Source organism: Macrosteles quadrilineatus, unplaced genomic scaffold (assembly GCF_028750875.1).
Source record: "Macrosteles quadrilineatus isolate MER2022 unplaced genomic scaffold, UCM_ALF_1.0 Scaffold_2__2_contigs__length_208266976, whole genome shotgun sequence".
Classification (NCBI taxonomy): Eukaryota; Metazoa; Arthropoda; class Insecta; order Hemiptera; family Cicadellidae; genus Macrosteles; species Macrosteles quadrilineatus.
Window position 1 is genome coordinate 18678720 of NW_026542595.1, and position 15251 is coordinate 18693970.

The window sequence follows — 15251 nt, forward strand, 5'->3', positions numbered from 1 at the left end:
CTTATGGGAGAAAGTATGTGTCAGAATGCTGATACCGTTTATTTACTTTCTCCCCCTATACCATAGTATATGGAGAAAGTATTGTTTTCGTCAAAATTTTCGAGTTTGAGTTTTGAGTGGATATATTCGTTTTGGGTCCCCCTGGACCCAAAAAAGTGGCTTTCGAAGTGATGTCTGTGTGTGTGTGTGTGTGTGTGTGTGTCTGTGTGTGTGTCTGTGTGTCTGGATGTGTACAGAGCTAGGGACTACACCTGTGGTCCGATTTCAATGAAATTTGGTATGTAGGTTCTAATCCGTGGTATCTCCAGGCGTTTTTTTCATTTTTTTGAAATTTTGATTTTTTATGGGGATTTTCCCATAAAAACCCATAAAAAACTGGAAAAATCGGATTTTTTCAAAAATGGCCCGAACGATTTTGATAAAAATTTAGTATGTTGTAGCCCTTTAAAGTCTGAACAAAATGGTACAAATCCCACTTCTGTAAAAATTACGGTTCAAAAGTTATGGTAAATTATGTTATTTTCCCATAAAAAACCCATAAAATAACAAAAAATAGGATTTTAGACAAAAATCCGGTTTTGATTTAACAGAGTATGTTATGATCCTTTCAATTTTGATAGTTTTCGTCATTTTTTAGAAAATGTTATTTTTAATGGGGATTTTCCCATAAAACCCCATAAAACACTGGAAAAATAGGATTTTCTCAAAAATGGCCCGAACGATTTTGATAAAAATTTAGTATGTTATAGTCCTTTATATTCTGAACAAAATGGTACAAATCCCATTTCTGTAAAAATTACGGTTCAAAAGTTATGGTGGATTATGTTATTTTCCCATAAAAAATCCCCATAAAATAACGGAAAATCGGATTTTCCCAAAATTGGCTAGAACAATTTTGATAAAAATTTAGTATGTTATAGTCCTTTAAATTCTGAAGAAAATTTTACAAATCCCATTTCCGTATATTTACACTTACCGCTTACACATGAGAAAGGTTGTTGACAATCTTATGGGAGAAAGTATGTGTCAGAATGCTGATACCGTTTATTTCATTATTTATGAAAACAGCTAATTTGAACTAAGCAGCAACAAAGAACTGTGATACACAATGAGAACTGTCAAAGTAGGATTGTTTACAGTTATGTTTATGTTTTTAATTTCATGAATAATTTATAATATTTTGCGAATTTTTAATAATCTATCCTTCTCTATTGTGTAGGTGAAGTAGTAGAACATTATGGCTATGGTAGATGTGTAATACTATCGCATACCGTAAATTTGAGGAAGCAAATTTTCTCAAACCGTGTTTTCTCACATCGCAAACGCAAAGATCGGGTATAACTGCAATAAGTCTTTTTAATCCACTTGCTAGGGGGGTTCCCGTGTGCATTTTATGTATAGAAAAACACCCTAAGGGATCATGTATGTCGGTTATCATTTTTTTCGAGGGTGCCAGCTTGGCAGAGTGGGCATAACCTCAGAATCCGCCATTTTTAAAATGGCGGCGGCATTTATTACATGAAACTCATTGGGAGCTTATATCTCGAAAACGGTAATATATAGCGAGTTACTTTTACAACAATAAATGTTGCTTACACTATGAGAAACAACTTTTGTATTTAAAAAAATTCCCTAAATATAACTATGTAGGAGTAGTTGAGCAATTTATGTTAATTTGACCTATACATTTTTACTCTGTTTGACAACAAATTCTAATATTTTTAAAAACTGTTCCTTTTAAATTTTGCACATAACACTTATTGCTCTTTATATTTAAGGTCAAAATACCCCCACCGAAGCAAACCTACAGACTAAGCAAACATTTACCTGGCTGCATTTCTACTAAAATATTAAAATTGTCATATTTAACCTATACATTTTATCTCTGTTGCCAAAAAATATCTAATAATAATTATAAAAAAGCTGTTATTTTGTAATTTGGCACATAGCACTAATTTTTCTGTGAATTTAAGGTAAAAAACCTGCAAAAAGCATTCGAGAAGCTTCTGGCAAATATATAAGTTATTAAAATAATATAAAATATTTTTAAATTATTTTTTTTGTTATTAATGACGCATACAAATATAAAAATAAATATAAACCTTTCTATATAATGAATTTTATTATTACAAATAGTAATAATCTACGAATGTAATAGAAATTATTATTATAATTCATAACATTTATTATTAAAACGGCTATGGAGCGGGAACGGGACCGGCGGCAAAGTTGGTGCATCGGCCAAGCATTGACGTCTCGTTAACACAACCAGTACCTCTTGACATTGTCCTTGGTGGTAGGCTGCATTGGACTGATTGTATTGATATTGAACTAGTTTCGTGTGTTATAAGTTGTGTTATATTGTAATAGCTCATTACTCTATGTTGTTCCTTTTGTACTTGCAGTTGCAGTTCTTTAAGAGTATTCGTTGTACAGTGACAGCGTATATCCAGTGTCTTAGATCATTCATAGTTTCACACTGAGTATCCTTTTTTTAAATGTGAACTAGATCCTTCACTGTGTTTTTCAAACTTTATTCTATCTCTTCCTCCGCATCTTTTCCAAAGTCCATTAGCAAAGTACTTGGATTGCATTTTAGGGTAGCACGCTTTGTTCAAAATTTGCTGGCAAAGTCACAGCCCGTTAAAATATGGAGTGCTGGGAGAACTAAGCAAAGGTTACTTCCAAGCCTGTTTGCTATAATGTGAACTAGTACATATCATGAAGTTCTGGCTGTACCAAATCGCATCCACAATTCCTGCAAACCTTCCGAAGAGAATCCATTCATAAAGTGTAAAGCGCTAAACCTACGACATCTGTATCCGAAGACAGAACTACGACGAATTCGGACTATTAAACCAGCACGATCGGACTATGGAAACGGGGGTTTATTGGGAGTTTTATGGGGTAAAAATGGATTTTTCCGATTTTCGACCCTAAAAACACGAAATTTTATAATGAACGAAACATTTTGTAGAGCTCAAAGAATAAATAACTGTGTATATTGAAGCGTTGTATGCCCAAAAGTTACGGAGATAATAAAAAAATTTAATAAAAATTCCCATGTTATTCTTATGGAGAATAAATAAACAATTTTAGTTTGCTTGTTTATGGATATATTATAGTCAAATTTCAAAATTTTCTTTCAATCATACTAAGCTATCAACATTTTAATAAAAATATATAAAAACACCTCAATACCTTCCCTGAAGCAGCAAACTTAAGTACTCATTACAAATAATGTCATTTAAATAGGAAATAAATCTGTCAATTTTAATACAATATTTTAGTAGAAATGCAGCCAGGTAAATGTTTGCTGATTCTGCAGGTTTGCTGCGACGGGGGTATTTAGACCTTAAATAAAGAGCAATTAGTGCTATGCGCCAAATTTAAAAAACAGTTTTTTTTTTAAGATATTAGATTTTTTAGTCTAACAGAGTAAAAATGTATAGGTCAAATTAACATAAATTGCTCAACTAGGCTACTCCTAAATAGTTATATTTAGGGCATTTTTGTAAATACAAAAGTTGTTCCTTATTGTGTAAGCAACATTTATTGTAATAAAATTAACTCGCTATATATTACCGTTTTCAAGATATAAGCTCCCGATGAGTTGCATGTAATAAATGCCGCCGCAATTTTTAAAATGGCGGATTCTGAGGTTATGCCCACTCTGCCAAGCTGGCACCCACGTGAAAAATGATAACCCACATAGTACCTACATGATCCCTTAAGGTGTTTTTCTATACATAAAATGGACATAGGGAACCTCCCTAGCAAGTGGATTATTTATACTTATTTGCCAACCCCGTACGAAGGACGGGTACTCTGCTAGTTAGATATAACGTAAAATGTTCTCCATAAGAATAGCATTAGAAGGCATTTACTGTTGATTTTTGTTTACATCAATATAGCTTATCGTGATTTATGTTTTGACAGTAGTTTGTTTAAACTAAAACTGCTGAATGAATTTTGTTTAATTCTAATTTACATAAAATAAATATAACTAGTGCACCTTTTGCTCGAATTCTATTAATTGCAAAGTATTACAGGTGTTATATAAAAAAAATAACAGTCATAATCTCCGATGACTTAAATGGTCAACTAAAGATAATGTATACACGATAACCCCATAAACATCTGAAATGGTTATAATGACCGAATGCCTGAACCGATTTTTATGAAATGTGGCACACAAGTGCTTTAATACATTATCTCGGCCCAGGTTGTCAATGGTCGAGTTTGATCAAGTCGTTCCAAAATGGCGGCCGTTAAAAGCTAAAATAAAAAAAAATCTTTCAGTGGTTTTGTCCTCAACTCCCTCCAGAGATCTGCAGCAACCTATTCACTTTCCTTGCAATCAAAGATGGCATTACCGTCTCTGCATTTCATGGAATAGGCAAAATACCCACACCACAGCAAACCTGCAGATTAAGTCAGTTTCCATTTCCCTGATTTGATTTTCAATTAAATCAATTTCAATAACATTAGGTTTCATGAGGTTTGCTGCTACAGGGAGATTAATAAAGTGAGTTTTTATTAATACTAGTTGTTTCCAGTTAATAATATTAACTATACAGTATTTAAAAATCATTAAAAAATTTGAATTACCTTTTAACTTTTTAATACGAAAAAAGGAAGAACTTTTAAGCGCTTAACTTTTAATTAACCGTAAATAAAAATCTTAAGCTCAATACTGTTTTAACAAAGGTTTTAACAGAGTAGGCTTATAATACTGACTGACAGACCAGTTAAAATGTTCATCTTACTTTTAAAATGTTAAATAAGAAACTCTTCACATACTATGTTTTTTTGTAAACACTCTAACGTCTTTAGCCAAATGACCTTGGTTTCGTTGTTATTTAACCATTATTTTTAGATCATAAAAAGCGCGGCATCTGAAAGCAGGGGATGCAGCTCTAGCAGATAAAGACCAACTTTTCAAGTGTCTGTCCTTTAATTTTGCAATAGTCATGGCAAAAGTGATTCGACATTCATGGGAACTGACGACGTTTGAATTTTAGAGGAAAGTTTCCTTCTGATGGTTCTAAGCTTAATTGGGGCAGTAACACTCGTTTTCCAGCTGAACTTCAAGTAATAATTTTAAGACTTAGGACTTCATCATTCATCTCTTTCACCATTAATCTGGTTCTATTAACCAGTTCTTTTTGTGGATTTAAATTTCTTAGTAAAATTACAATCACGCCTTTTTTTGGCATAACTTGCGAGGAGGTAAGCCACTTGGTGCTAAAGTGTGAAGAAATTCATCAGGCAAATGTAACTGGTCTCCCTCTTCTTGAATCAAAGTGTCCACTGAGTAGTAAATTCGGCTGTCATCATTTAGTTGCTCAACTATTTTATTATTTATTTCGTCATAAAGCCAAAACAATCACCTTTCCACCAAAAGGCTTTTCTTGGTCTTCTCTTCTGGCAATATCTCGCAGTAATCTTTCTACAGACGATAAAGCTTACTTATTAGACATGTGAGCTTCATCCAATAATATTTCTTTAATTTCCTGATATAAATCTCCCTAACACTCTGAATGAAACTGCACAAATAAACTATCCCATTTCATCAGTAATCCTTGTATTGGAAAGTCAACTGATAAATAAACAGAAAAAGTAAATATTTAAATGACATAAGGGAAAGAGGTTATTTTTATAAAGACAGATGTGTTTTTTTTTTTTTTTTTTTTTTTTTAATGAACCATATGTTTGATAAACTTAACTGAATGTTCACTTATATTTAAAAATACATGGTAACTTTAAAGTCAGATGGGGCGAAGCACATTGAACTGAGCGTGACATCAATTATTCCGTGACTTCTGCAGATAATTCCCTTTAATTTGACACAACAATCATCAAAATCGGTTAATAAATAAAAGAGTTTTGCTGTGCACAAGAAATTCCTTACGGAATTAGAATAATAGATACTAGCTGGCCCGACAGACGTCGTCCTGTCCTATTGTGGTTTTATGTCACACGCTCGTTCATTTTCAAGATGAGCTCGTTCGCATGGCTCAATCACGTCCTGGTTGAAGTTCGTTCGCTACGCTCACTCACCTTTAGGTTGGAGCTCGTTCGCTGCGCTCACTTGCCTTCAGGTTAGCTCGTTTGCTACGCTAACTCGCCTCCAGGTTGAAGTTCGTTCGCTACGCTCACTCACCTTTTGGTTGCAAATTAACTGTTCTCATAAATTAAAAATAAATATAGTGCTGCACCCTGTTGGTAAACCTATTAACTTTTTAATGCTATTGAACATCACAGAATCAAATTGTTTAGTTGCACCAGCTGTTAAGATTCTTTAATTCCATTTAAATATGAGTACTCATAAGGTTAACATGGGAAACTCCAGAGCCACTGGGGCGGAGCCCTATTGACGGATCTGCACCAAACTTCACACAAACCATCCTTGAATAATGCTTATATGGCTGAAAGTTTCATTACAATCTGTCGAACGGTTTTGGAGTCCATAAAGGACAAACATACAAATATACAAACATACATTGGATTTTATATATATAGATTAATAGCTTAGTTTAAAATAAATAAATTTGCCACGTTTCATTATAATATAATATCATAAACAAGCAAACTACAACAGTTTATGTACTCTTCGTAATAATAACATGGGAATTTTAAATTTACAATGTTTTGAATTTTCTCCATAACCAATTACCTTATGATACCCCTGCTGTAGCAATCCTGCAGACTAATCGAATTTCCATTTGCATGATTGGATTTACTCTAAAACATCTACTTAAAATATCACATTTATTCCCCATTTAAATAGCATTTGTTTAACGAGTACATAGATTTGCTGCAAGAGGGAGGGTGAAAACTTAATTTTTTATGAAACGTAATAGTTTAGTATGAAATTAATACATTTTCCAAATTTTATCAAAATATGGTCATAAACAAGCAAAATACAACAGTTTACTTATTCTCCGTAAGAATAACATGGGAATTTTAATTTTAAATTTTCTCGTTAACTGTTAGGCACATAATGACACTTCAATATACTAAATTATTTGTTTTTTTAAGCTCCACAATATGGTTTGAAAGAAATTGCTAAATCTTATGTTTTTTTTTCGGTCCAAAATGGGAAAATCCAATTTTTACCCCATAAAACCCCACCACCATAAACCCCCGTTCCCATAGTCCGATCATGCTGGTTCACATAACAAAATTAATTGGTATCTTTTACCTTTACATACATGCCAACTTTCATTTAAGTTCAGTCAAAATTAATGAAATTTATAATTACATTTACAAATTCAACAAGGCCAATATATAATAATTTTTTTTATTTGTTTTATATTGGCCTTGCTGAACTTGTAAATTTAATTGCACATTTTATTATTAATTGCCAATATATCCAATATAAGTTATAAAAGATAAAATGGTGGATATCTGTTAACAAAGCGATTTTGTAAAAAAAATGTTATTCCTTATTTTCTTCTTATTTTGATCTAATGAATCAATTAGTACATTTTGTCCCTACCTTTTTTGAACACACTGTATATGTGTGTGTAAACCTACGTTTCTTCAAACAAGTTCACGAACCAGCGTGGTCGGACCATGGCAACGGTTTTTTTTGGGTGATTTAAGGGGTAAAAATTGGGTTTTCTTATGTTTGACCCTCGTCCCTCAACACATGAAATTCCCAAATTTTTCTCTAAACTATTTGAAGATATTAATCAAACAAATAATTTAGTGAATTGAAGTGTTTTTATAAGGTTATTGGTTACGGTTACGGAGAAAATTCAAAACATTGTAAATTTAAAACTCCTATGTTATTATTACGGAGAGTAGATAAACTGTTGTAGTTTGCTTGTTAATGATTATATTTTAATGAAACGTGGCAAATTTATTTATTTTAAACTAAGCTATTAATATATTAATAAAAACTCACTTTATTAATCTCCCTGTAGCAGCAAACCTAGGTACTCATGAAATCTAATGCTATTGAAATTGATTTAATTGAAAATCAAATCAGGGAAATGGAAACTGACTTAATCTGCTGGTTTGCTGTGGTGGGGGTATTTTGCCTATTTCATGATATGCAGAGACGGTAGTGCAACCTTTGATTGCAAGCAAAGTGGATAGGTTGCTGCAGATCTCTGGAGGGAGTTGAGAACACAAAACACTGAAAGATTTTTTTTTATTTTAGCTTTTAACGGCCGCCATTTTGAAACAACTTGATCAAACTCGACCATTGACAACCTAGGCCGAGATAATGTATTCAAGCACTTGTGTGCCAAATTTCATAAAAATCGGTTCAGGCATTCGGTCATTATAGCCAATTCATGGTGACCCAGCATACTCTTACGGCCGCCATCTTGATGACGTCAACACGGACGACCGAGGTCCTTAAAAATTGGGGTCTGGGCGGTTTTAGGTTCAGAAACTTGTATACTATAACCGCCTAAAATTGCAGCCTCCCCGCCAGAACTGAAATATTTTCCTTCTACCCAACCCGACTAATAGGTACCAGCTGTAGATAGGTTTTTATCCAAAGGGAATGAACATCTTGTAGTGTTAGTATTGATACTGGATCTTTTGGATGCATCAATTATTATTGTTATTTTTTTTAAGGTTAGTCATATTTCTAGGGTTAAAGATAAATAAAATATACACAACTATAACTGAACATTGGTAAATTTATTAAACCAAAAAGGTTTTATACTTTCAAAAAAAAGAATAGAAATACATTTTTTAAACTGTATACCAATTAATACTACCTACAAAACAAACTGAAACTTTTGGTTCAAGTTAAATTAAATAATTACAATTATACTTTCTCGCTTATAAATTAACACACCTTCATATGAACTAACAGAAAATTACAGCAGACAATAGTTTTATTATTAGGTTATGTTACAGCACTTTTTAATGCCTAATTGTAAATGTTTACTATAACAATCCTTATACCAATGACAGACACTGTGATGGTTAGGTTACAATTAGCACATAATGGTGCATTATTTCAAAACACCATAATTTGTGAAACATCTGCTAAGTAATATGCCATATAATCAATAACATACCAATTATTCTTGAATATCACACAAAATAAAACTCAGTAACAGATGGGTAGCCTTGTGGTTGTGGAGCTTACTATTTGGATCCTAAGCTGGAGATATCAAGAGTCACAAGTTGTTGTCTACATGATACTCCAATATCAACATAGCAGGTAACAGATAATAAAAAAATTTCCTATGTATTGCTGATGAAAATATTTATCATTTAAAATGCAAGCAATTTGTTGAGAAATAAACAGTATCAGCAATCTGACACATACTTTCTTCCATTAGCTTGTCAACAACCTTTATCGTGGGTATGCGGTTGGAGTCACTTTTTTATTTTATAGGGAAAATCACAATGAGTTAATCTTGAACCTTTTCAATTTACTTTTAAATTTGTACAGCATTGGGGGTTGCACTATTGTGTTTAGATAATGGTGTGTGATGGTAATAAGGACCATCAAATACTACTTATTGTGATAAAACCCGGCTTTCTTTCAAGAATCAGATTTTCTGTTATTTTAAGGGGATTTTTAACGGGAAAATAGTATAAGTTACAATAACTTTTGAACAGTAATATTTGGAGCAATGGGAGTTATACAATTTTGTTCAGAGAATTTTAAGGGCTATAAAATATTTAATTTTAAACAAAATCGTTAGCACCATCTTTCGATTTTTAAATTTTTATGGGTTTTTATTATTACCATAAAAAAAATGAAAAAAAAAACACCTGGAGATACCATGGATTAGTACCTAAATATCAAATGTCATCAAAATCGGACTACAGGTATGGCCTGTAGCTCTGTACACATCCACACACACCCACACATAGGCATCACATTAAAAGCCACTTTTTTGGGTTCAGGGGACCCAAAACGGATATATCCACTAAAAAAAACCCTGAAAATTTTGACGAAAGCAATTCTTTCTCCATATAGGCCTACTGTACTTTGGTATAGGGGGAGAAAGTAAAAAAACACTCCTATACCAAAATCATCTCCAGCTCAAGTTTTAAATCGATAATCAGCAATATGGTGCGAGAAAGTATAAATATAATAATTACAAATGTACTAGTTATTTATAATTATTACCAAGGCACTATAAAATAGTAAAACCAAGGCAACTTTTTAAACTGTTAATTGAAAGCAGAAATTTAAAAAATCTAAAAACTTCAATATTAATGTTTGAGAGATGTAAATTATTAATCTTTTGAGATAAATTACATTAACAGTTTTAACTAACCATCTACAACTAAAACAGTTAGTTGTAGAAATGGAAAACAATTTGGATGCTTTATGTCAGTACACTTGAGTGATGACTTGAGTGTGTTGCACACTCACTGGACTGCCAATAAACCTACATATTGACTAGAAACAGAAACCATACCTCACAGCACACCCAAGTCTTCTCACTAGCACAATGTACTGCCCCAAGACCACAAACTTTAAATTATAAACTACTACACTAATTATGTCTAACCTGCACTAGTTCCCAAGGCTAAGAACATAAGCTATCAAATAAATCAATTCACAATAGAAATAGTGCAGGTTAGCAGTTGAGAGGCGACAGATGTTACGTCAGCCATGTTGTTGTCCCATACAATTCAGCACTGCAGTGTGCAGTGCTCTGAGACATGTAGTCAATGACAACAATATCATGTTGATGTCACTAACTAAATCAAATTACAATACAAAAAATGTATGACCCAAAATTAAGTTTAATCCTTTAAAGATATTTAACAATAATTCAATTTGCTTAACCAAGTAGAATATAAGTACACCAATGATATAAAAAAATTCAAAAATTTTAAAAGACAAAAAAATCAATTAAGTTTGTGATATCTGTTCAAAACGACTAACTAAAATATTACAGAAACAAAATTAAATAGTAATTTAATGTTTAGGTTTTATAATCGGATTAACAAATTAAAACAATCTGGTTTAAATAAATAAAAAGGTAACAAACTAACAATTTGAACTAAAAATTCAACAAATTTGATAACTGCAACAAACCTATAATCAAGTTAAACAATCTTATACACTAAGTTTTGCCACCACTTTACTGCTTGGATTATACACACATTTCAACTCAATGAAGGCTGTTTCACACTTGCGTAACATTGCTGCAGTGACGTCTTTGAAAGAAAAAACACAAACCCTTGATCACACCAAAAACAAATCTACAAACATGTATTTTGGCGAATACAAGTTATGATTGGCTTGCTGTAATGAGTTAAAATTTGTTGCTAGCTGATTAACCATTTACCTATGAATATACATGATGTTATGATACCAAATGTTGACACTAATTTAGTAAACACACATCATGTGCTACTGACATACAACAATAGAGATAAGCTTGGCTAATACTATGATAAGACGTAAGTTGAGAAAGATATATATTTAAATTTTCAGCAAATTTTGCATGTGGGGGAAAAGCTTTTATCTTTAGTCTCGTGGTAAGAACTAAACTCCAAATGGATTTACTATTTAGTTTTGATTTCCCTAGAGAACAAAAACACTTTCTCTTCACCATAAGTCAAGTTAAAATCTAATGTTTTGATGAAATTTAGTACAAACATTTTAACCTATCTTTTATCCAACAAATTTGCAAACCAGCATGATAAAACTATGGGAACAAGGCTCCCGGGGAGAGTTTCCCACATTAACCCTCAAAACATAAAATTTTCTGATTTCTTTTTATACCATTTCTGGGAGTGTGATTTAGTATATTGAAAAAGTTACACTCCGTTTAATGTTTACGGAGAAAATAAAAAAAAAAAAAAAAACTGGACATAGAATTCCTACATTATTCTTATGGAGAATTTATAAGTGAACCAGTTTAGGATATATTTTGACAAGATTTGGCCAATTTATTTATTTCAAACTAAGCTTTTAACATACCACTAAAAACACCCCTAATAATAAAATAATAATTAACAGGGTAGTAATTATTTATAGGAGAAAATTTTGTGGGAAAATGCCAGGACTCAACATTTGAAATTTATGTGGAAGATGGATTAGTTATTTTAACTGTATTAGTTTTTCAACTGTAGCAAAAAAATTACCCCTAGGGATTTTTTATTTATTTTCAAAATCTCCTTTTTTTCTACAAAATGAGTAAATATACGACTATGTTATCATAAGTAATTTAGACACAGTAAATTGAAAAAAAAACCCTTGCAAAATTTAATAAATGACATGGTCATTCATCCAAACCATCCTGGGGCAGTCTTGGGGTTAATCCTAATGCATTTTAATCTTACTAATACTGTATTATAAATGTGAAAGTTTGTGTCTTTGTTTGTTTGTTTGATGTTCAATCCAGCTTTAACTACAGGTCGGATTGGGCTAACTTTTGTTATGATGATAGCTCACATTCCCAATTAACATATAGACATATTCTTATCTCAAAAATCCTTTGGGGCCCCGCCCCAATGGCTCTGGAGCCATGCTTACCTTATGGGTATTCCTATTTAAAAGTGAATTTTGTCAGCTGTTTCAATTACACAAGTTGTTGTATGATATTCAATATTATTTAAAGTCATAAGGTTCACCAACAGGGTGCAGCACTTTTAATTTTTTTTTCATTTATGACAACATAGCCAATTTGAACCAAGCCGCAACAAAAAGCTGGGATGCACAATGAGAACTGTTAAAAGTAGGATTGTTTATTTGTGTAGGATATTGTGCAAACATTTGATAATTCACTTTTTTATTGTTTAGGTGTAGTGGTAGAACATTACGGCTATGGTATATATGTTATACTATGCCAACACTGTGCCAAGGACATTCTGCTAGTAAGGAATAAATCTGACATGTTTAAGAAAATATTTTGATGAAAATTCAAACAGGCAAAGCAAATTTGCTCAGTCTGCAGGTTTGGTATGGCAGGGGTGTTATGTTATTAATCTAGACATTGTTAACCAAGTGATGAGAGGCATGTGTTTGCCAAGATACACCACAACTCTCTTCCGCTCTTAACCAGCATGAAATGTACCATTAAATTACAAAATAAAAACCCTGTATCACCCTCGTTGATCAAGCATCAACGTTGATCAAGCAATGCTATGGCAGTGTGAAATAGCCTTAAACTTATGACAATTGGCCCATTGTGGTATGCAATCAACTTTTATACCTTATTTTAAATTGTTGATAACCTGGACTAACTATGAGAAAACTGGTTTGCCAAATTAGTAAGTAATAAAACAATCATAACTTTGTTAAAGTAACAGTAAGTTCGTACGGGCATTTTATATTTTTTGTACAAGTACACGTAGAACACTCCGTAACATACACACACTGATAATGCTACTTTGTAAACAGAATTAAATTTAACGTGTTAAATCTTTAAAAACTTCCAATTTATCAGCCAATTTGTTGTAATGTTGTAGGTTTGAATCGACACAGGTTTACATGTGTGATATTTCTATTCTACTTTTTTTACAAATACTAACAACTATTTTAGACACACCCTCGCCCACACAACAATAAGAGAATATTGAACATAACAGTTGGCAGTAGAACAGAAAATTGTAGTTTTAGTTAGTTTTAGTGATATAATTTTTTGAGCAAATGTAACATGAATATCTCCAAAGAACGGTACATTTGATTTACAGTTATTGCTTGGGAGGTGCTCAACTGATCCACAAACAGGGTGCTAAGCTACTGTGACACATTCAACATAAACTAACTAAACCACTTTTTTTATCTCCTCAAGGAGATTTTTTACTTATTATATTTTTACCAGACAAAATAATATGATATTATATCTTCTGAGGAGCAAATACTAGCTCAAACAAATAAACATCACCAACATTGATTGATTAGTAAAATAAATTATATTTATTATTATTCTACTCCACACCGATTTAATTTTTGGTCCAGGTAATTAACAACCTGTAGGGCTTGCTATCACCGATCATCCTTTTCTCACTTTTATTTATTTACAACCTTATATTATACCGTCCGAATGTTTTGTGAATCACACTAAGTACTCACAATGTTTTCTCCTTCGACATCTTTCCCTCTATATCATAATTAATTTGCTTAATCTACAATATTTTTGTCCCTATGTAAGATTAAGTTACAAGAAAAAGTTAGCGAGAAATAGTTCAGAGCAGCTACAAAAATAAGATTAATAAACTTTTTTATCAAATTTTATAATATTCTACTACAATAAAAATAAACACAAAAAAATTGTTTCTTTTGAAAATAATTTTGTGTATTAGTATACAAATTCCTTCCATTTATTTAGAACATTATTGCCAATAACAATATTGTTTTCTATCAACTCGATTTTTCCATTTAGCTTCAAAATAATTTAATGAAAAATGCCATTGCCTTCAAGTAGGAGACAAAAAGTACACTTTTAGAAATAACAGATGAATTAAACATGTATACAGGCCACTTTTTTTATCAAACACGAATTACAGTTTTGAAACATATTTAACTGCTGTTTGACATAATTAACCTAAAAATTAACTTAACATTAACTGATTTAACAGATTCCCAGTTTGAGAGGTACAACAATTACTTGGGTTATTCGAGAAGGAAAAAAAACACTAGAAGATTAAATAAATCTGTTAAATCAGCTAAATATTACTATAACTCTACTATAACTAGCTACATGTTCATCAATATTTAACATCTGAACTCAATTCCAAAAAACAATACAATACGCCATTTGACAATTAACTTGCTTCAACAATATCGTAAATGCAGTAACAAAAATAACTGAGTTGGCCAAATCGGTCTACTTTTAAACTGTGTCATGAAGTGATTTGTACTTGACCCAAGTAAACAACGAAATATTTATGAAGGAGCAAAAATGATAAATTAGCAGAAAACTGACTGAGAAGCGAAGGTGTGTTGAATATTTAAGACTGCATTAGAGAGTAAGTGGCCGGGAGCGGGACGGCCCTTGTGAATGGAGTGGAGGACAGTTGGTTCCAAGCTGACTCGACCAGTGTCGTCTGCAACAATACCATTAACAACATTAACACATGAGGACAAGACAACATGCTTGATTTGGCTTTTACAGTTACTTTAAAAGCCTAGCATGTATTTCCATATAGAAAAAAGTTATAAAAAAAAGCGACACATAACAATAAATGGTGTCCCTGAACTCTCTACCGACCTTTCAAGAATTATCTTTATGTAAAGCATGTACAAGACGTACAATAAATAGTGTCAAGCTTATAGTTGTATACATTCATAAACAGTT

The 15251-nt window shown here is 32.1% G+C and overlaps 1 protein-coding gene across 3 annotated transcripts in view; it reads right to left on the bottom strand.

Moving 5' to 3' along the window:
• Positions 1-8643: 8643 nt before the first annotated feature.
• The window catches only part of LOC128988064 (uncharacterized), a 44513-nt gene continuing 37905 nt past the window's right edge, over positions 8644-15251 (bottom strand). For all 3 annotated transcript variants that reach the window (XM_054409251.1, XM_054409252.1, XM_054409250.1), the window contains one exon: positions 8644-15000. In XM_054409251.1, the coding sequence (XP_054265226.1) occupies positions 14916-15000 (85 nt within the window). In that variant the 3' untranslated portion in view covers positions 8644-14915. The remainder of the gene's footprint in view (positions 15001-15251) is intronic.